This window comes from Vigna radiata, chromosome 6, assembly GCF_000741045.1.
Source record: "Vigna radiata var. radiata cultivar VC1973A chromosome 6, Vradiata_ver6, whole genome shotgun sequence".
Taxonomy (NCBI): Eukaryota; Viridiplantae; Streptophyta; class Magnoliopsida; order Fabales; family Fabaceae; genus Vigna; species Vigna radiata.
This window is the reverse complement of record NC_028356.1, coordinates 1,903,589-1,909,771: the sequence shown is the minus strand read 5'-3', so window position 1 is coordinate 1,909,771 and position 6,183 is coordinate 1,903,589. Positions and strand designations below refer to the sequence as shown.

The 6,183-nt window shown below is 38.1% G+C and overlaps 2 protein-coding genes across 2 annotated transcripts; one reads left to right on the top strand and one right to left on the bottom strand.

Annotated features, from left to right (window-relative positions):
- Nucleotides 1-111: 111 nt before the first annotated feature.
- Nucleotides 112-1,768, top strand: LOC106764710 (anthocyanidin 3-O-glucosyltransferase 2). Its single transcript, XM_014649057.2, has one exon. It carries the CDS (start codon nt 327-329, stop codon nt 1,728-1,730), a length of 1,404 nt encoding a protein of 467 aa, XP_014504543.1. The 5' UTR covers nt 112-326; the 3' UTR covers nt 1,731-1,768.
- A 101-nt stretch (nt 1,769-1,869) lies between these two features.
- Nucleotides 1,870-5,577, bottom strand: LOC106764709 (calcium-dependent protein kinase 2). Its single transcript, XM_014649056.2, has 8 exons — nt 4,301-5,577; nt 3,991-4,134; nt 3,731-3,883; nt 3,420-3,535; nt 3,121-3,288; nt 2,908-3,035; nt 2,544-2,643; nt 1,870-2,295 (listed from the first exon to the last, which is right to left on the bottom strand). The coding sequence occupies exons 1-8, from the start codon at nt 4,995-4,997 to the stop codon at nt 2,224-2,226; spliced, it is 1,578 nt and encodes a 525-aa protein (XP_014504542.1). The 5' UTR covers nt 4,998-5,577; the 3' UTR covers nt 1,870-2,223.
- Nucleotides 5,578-6,183: the final 606 nt, after the last annotated feature.

Below are 6,183 nucleotides of genomic sequence, written 5' to 3'. Positions count from 1 at the left end.
CTTTTAATGTTCACTCAAATTAATTGAATATTTTACTTCTTAACATTTCTAAAAATAGTAAACGTTATTATTTATAATTATTATTTAATGTCATATTTTATTTCGATTTTATTAATATTTGAGAGTATAAAAGGAAAAAAAAAATTCCATTGGCATTGACAAGAACTGGTAATAGAATTTTGGGACCATCACAAAACAATGCTGTCCTGAAGTTTCCTCCTATAAGATTTTCCTTTCCCTTATCCTTCCATTGACTTCCATCTCAATAATTCCACACACACCACAGCTTCAGAGTGAGTGAGTGAGTGAGTGAACGAGTCAGCAACATGGAGAAAGCTGCACGACTCGTCTTCATCCCTGGTCCGGGAGTGGGTCATCTCGTCTCCACCATTCAGTTCGTCAACCTTCTGTTGGAGCGCCATCACCATATCTGGATCACTATCTTTGTAATCAAACTACCATCTGACACCACAACCGCTGCTTACACTCATTCCCTTAACTCCCACCGTCTTCAGCTCGTCAACCTCCCCGAAACTCCATCCGACGCCCCATCATTTCCGATGACAACAATCGAACTTCAAAAGCCACACGTCAAAGAAGCCGTCTCCAACCTCAGCCCCACACCCCCACTCGCGGCCATCGTCGTCGACATGTTCTGCACCAGCATGATCGATGTCGCGAAAGAGTTCCACGTCCCTTCACTCGTCTTCTTCACCTCTGGTCTTGCTTTCCTTGGTTTGATGCTTCATCTTCACACCCTGAAGGAAGAGGAGAACGCCGAGTTCACCGAGCCCGACGCCGAGTGGGTCATCCCTTGCTTCGCGAAGCCAGTCCCAACACGGAATCTCCCTTTCATAGCGCTGTGGAAGGAGTGGGAGGAGCTTTTCATGGCCCACGGGAGGGACCTCAAGAAAGCTGACGGCTTCATAGTAAATTCATTCGAGGAGCTAGAATCCCATGCGGCACACTCTTTCCTTGACGGGCCTCAGCTCGTTTTTGCAGTGGGACCTATTCTAAACCCAAAGCCCAACCTCCATCCCGACGCTCACGCCGACAACGCTGACATCTTCGATTGGCTTGACAACCAACCCCCTTCTTCCGTTGTGTTCATGTGCTTCGGGAGCATGGGTTCTTTTGGTGAGGATCAGGTAAGGGAGATCGCACGGGCTCTTGAAAACAGTGGGGCCCGTTTCCTGTGGTCCCTGCGGAAACCTCCACCCAAGGGCTCTAGTTTCATGACCCCGCCCTCTGATTACGCTCCCTCCGAATTGCCTTCGATTTTACCCGCGGGCTTCTTAGATCGGACGGCAGGGATTGGAAAGGTGATCGGATGGGCCCCTCAGGCCCAAATACTGGCCCACCGAGCGACCGGGGGATTTGTTTCCCACTGCGGCTGGAATTCTACTCTTGAGAGCATACATTTTGGTGTGCCCATTGCGACCTGGCCGCTCTACGCCGAACAACAGACGAACGCCTTTTTACTGGTGCGTGAGCTGGATATTGCTTTCGAGATTTCGTTGGATTACAGGGCTGAGTCCAAGAATGAAGCTCCCACAGTTTTGAGTGCAGAGAAGATAGAAAATGGAATAAGGAATTTGGTGGAGATTGATGATGAGAAAAGGAAGAGAGTGGTGGAAGCGAGTGAAAATAGTAGGAAGACATTGTTGGAAGGTGGAAGTTCCTACTCTTCTTTTCAACGTTTGATTGATTACGTAATGGATCAGGTGTAGCTATTCTTATTATTATAAGGAAAATATTCTTTTAATAAGTACTGATTACTGTTTTAAATATATAAATTAATCAAATAATGTCACGTATGTTTTATTATCAAAAAATTATTATAAAATCAAACATAAATCCATATAGTGTGGAGCAGAAATAAGTTTTCCTTGTTCATTGGGGACAAAATGGACCTGCCATATTGCAGATTTTGCTCAAATCAAATATGAATAATTGCTTCCCATGGGAAATGCATCACCATTTTTCAGCATCCAATAGCAGAGGACAGCAGATGAGGTTTTCAATTTAACAAACTGCACAATCTAACTTGTAAAGTTACCTTCACTGGTAAATTACATGACAACTCAATAGAAAAACTTCAAAGCGAAAAGGAAACCAAAAAGAGAGAAATAAGAGTTGACAACCAAGTCTCCATGTAGCTAAACATAAATCTAAACCATAAACTTTACATGTCTACAAAGCTATGATATCTTTTAGAAGCCTTTAGAATAACTTTCCCTTTTGGGTTCCACTCCTCATCATTGTACAAAATTCGTCATAGTTGATTCTACCATCCTGAGAAACCACCAAATTGAGTGTTAACTATGGAACTAGAATGCAAAATGAGAAATAATACTTTGACAAGCAAAAGAATTTACACTCATTTGATGTTATCTTTGACTCCTTTTCTTTTATACAAGCAAAAGTTCACTTTTTTTTAACGATTATTTTATTTTTACAATGTGTTGTCAAATGAATCTAAATATATGTCATGGTATATTATTCATACAAAGTTGTAACGAGTCAATACAAGACGGGCTTACATTATCAGTGTCAACTTCTGATATAATTTCCCTGATTGTGGCCTCGTCTCCCATACCATTCTCCTTCATGGCTGTTTCCAGTTCATCTCTTGTGATATACCTGTGATGGAATCAAACAAAAAAATCCAAGGTCATGTGTCATTTATCTTCAAATTCTAAATAGACATTCATGATTGGTAATGAATGTGGTCTTTGGTTTAGGAAGAAATAGGATTTATGGTATATGATCTTGTTCATTGTTGAAAACTCAATCCAATAGTCCAAAGAACTGAGGCTAAGAATGCTACTGGAGAAAAAGAAAAAGATTACTTTCATAATGTGACAGATTGAAGAACAAGTTTGAATTCACAATAGATGGACTTACCCGCTCCCGTCTTTATCAAAATATTGGAAGGCCCCATAAAGATGCTCATCTCTCTCCAACCTGTATCTGTGCATTGTAGCAGTGATGAATTCTATGTAATCAATTGTTCCATTTCCGTCTACATCAGCCTAAATTAAACAAAGGAGTGTAAGCTTGAAAGAACATAGAAAAAACATTGAAGGACAGATATTGCTGAACTCGACAACAACTTACGGCATCCATAAGTTGTCTCACTTCAGCTTCAGTTAGCTTTGAGCCAAGTCTTTGCAATCCTGCCCTCAGTTCCTCATAGGTGATTGTACCACTATTGTCAGTGTCCATATTTGTGAACATTGCCTTCAGACCTTGGATCTCTTCTTCTGAAAGATTTTCAGCAATGACCTAAAAGATCATTCAAAATTCACTCAGTTAGCTCTCATTTTTAGACAGAGGTAACATATGCCATCAAATTCAAACACAGTAAGCATAAAAGAGCATTGTGGTCTCTTCATGCATCTTGTGGCTGGACTAACCTTGAGGGCTAGTTTTTTTAGTTTGTTCATTGCTCTGAATTGCTTCATTCTGGAAAGCACTGCACTGTCTATTGGCTTGTCAGAAGCATTGCCACCTTCTCTAAGCCACGGATGCTCTGATTATTCAAACAATACAAAACAAGCAAACAATTAGCAGAGAAATTACAATTCATTAACCAAGAAAAATCTTAAGGATGCTGCAATCAACCTCGTCCAACATTATATGGGAAAGAAAGCCAAACTATTAAACACTATACAGCTATAGTTTATTGAATTTCAATGAGGATAAAACATATATAAAAGTTACCAACCTAGAACCTGAGCTGAAGTAATGCGTTTCTTTGGATCCTTTGTAAGCATTTTGCGAACAAGGTCCTTTGCACTGCTTGATATGTTTGGCCATGGATTGCTTTCAAAATCAATATAACCCTTCAATATGGAATCAAATATTCCCTTTTCCGTCTCTACAGCACATATTTTATGAAAAAATTTAGTCAAGTGCAAAATAGCATGAAGCTAGCCTCTACAAGGAGATTATCCTTTTATCAAACATATCGAAGTCAGAGTTTACCTGCCCAAAATGGAGGTACACCACTAAGTAAGATATACAGCATTACTCCTGCACTCCATATATCTGCTTCCTTCCCATAGCTACGATTAAGAACTTCTGGAGCAACATAGTAAGCACTGCCAACTATGTCCCGATACACCTTTCCTGTAAAGAACTAATCAGAAAACAAAAACAAAATAGTATATGTTCTTAGTGGAAGATAATGTACATTTCATTCTTAGCTATGCCAGAATCCACATACTTATCTTTCAGGAATGCACAACAAATTAATTCTCATAGCAAAAGACCACTTAATGGATAACGGACTTACCTTCTTCTATGAAGACCGATAAACCAAAATCCGTGGCCTTGAGAAGTCCCTTATCATCCTTACTGGATAACAAGAAATTCTCTGGCTTCAGATCCCTATGCATCACTCCCATAAAATGGCAGATGTTAACAACTTTAACAATCTGTCTGCACACTGCAGCAGCAGCCCTTTCACTGTAGTGCCCCTTCGCAATGATCCTATCAAAAAGTTCACCACCTGCACACAGCTCCATGACCACATGAACAGAGTTCTTATCCTCAAAAGAACCTTTGAACTCCACAATGTTGGATTGTCCACTTAAATGCTGCATAATTTGAATCTCCCTCCTCATATCCTCCTTGTCATCTCTTCTCACAAGCTTCCTCTTCGAGATGGACTTGCAGGCATATTGTAAACCAGTTGAATTTTCAGTGCAGAGATAAGTCACCCCAAATTGGCCTCTCCCCAATTCTTTCCCAAGAGTATAGTGCTGCTTAACATCCTCAAATGGCTTCCCAGTGATTGTGTCAGCCCTGTGAACATGTTTTGGACCTGGAGAAGGAACAGTGGCCCTCCAAGCAGCCTGAGGAGCATGTTTCTCAGGAAATTGGCTGACAAAGGGTTCATGGCTCTTGTGATTGTGGGCCCCCCCAACAGCATTTCTGTAACCAATGTGCTCTTCTGGCCCTGACCCTCTTTTACTCAGACAACAACCCATGGCCGTGACACAAAAAGGAACGAAATTTATAAGCTTTTCCTCACACCAGCAACTGGAAAAGTGATCAGATCAAAAAGAGGAATGAACCCAGATGAGAATTCTAAGGAAGAATATGCAATGAAGTATGAAGAGAGAGAAAAAGGCAAAACTTGATGCAGAAAAATCAGAATCTGCAATTTTTTATAGATGGAGAGGAAAATAGAATGAGTCTGAACTCTGAACAAAAAGGATAAAGCCGTTGCCAAGTCAACTGCGGAATTGGGATTTGAATGTGTTAAACTAAGAATGGTTGAAACTATTTTACAACCAAAACATGGTCAGAGACCAAGAGGGAGTCCATAGAAGAGAAACTTCCTAAGAGCCACCTACGATTCAAGGACCGAATCAGAGAATCGAAGATGTTGTATCCAACACCACATTTTTTCTGTTTCATTCACGACATGTTTGTCTGGTACCACCAAATTATTGCTAATGAATGAGTAAACAAGTCAAACTTTATGCAGTTTAAGGTGATGCTGCTCTCACCTCCTGTTTGGATAGACTTCTATATTTTGAACACACTGTCATGAGAAAAATCTAATGTGATTAAGGTTCGCATTTAACATCATTATGTCTTCATATTCATATATACATGTGCGTGTTGATAAATTAATTATTTGTCTTTTATTGTATTATAATTTATAAATTAGAATAGAATTCACATATTTAGGTAGATCTTTCTTTCTTAATTAAGTTAGATAGAAAGAAATTATTCTAAAAGAAAAATTAAATTAAAAAAACAATAGTTAATTGAAAAAATATAGAATTATAAATATAATAAAATTCTCTGACTCTTCCATATATAGAGACAAATTATTCTTCAAAAAATGTTCTGCTAAAAGAATCTTGAAAATTATATTTATTGATTTACCGAACCGTTAAATCATACATATAATTGATATAAAATTTGTACACGTCAATATAATGATTAATTTTAATGATAAAAATGTATTTAAAAATTAATTTTTTAATTAAAGATATTTTTTAACTAAAATTTTGACAAGTAATATTAGTGACTAAATTAAATATCAATTTACAATAAAAATTATTTTAGTTATTAATTTAGAAATTAGTTATAATCTTTTATTTATAATAAAAAATATTTTAATTATTTATAATTTTTAATTTATAAATTAGTATCTAAACT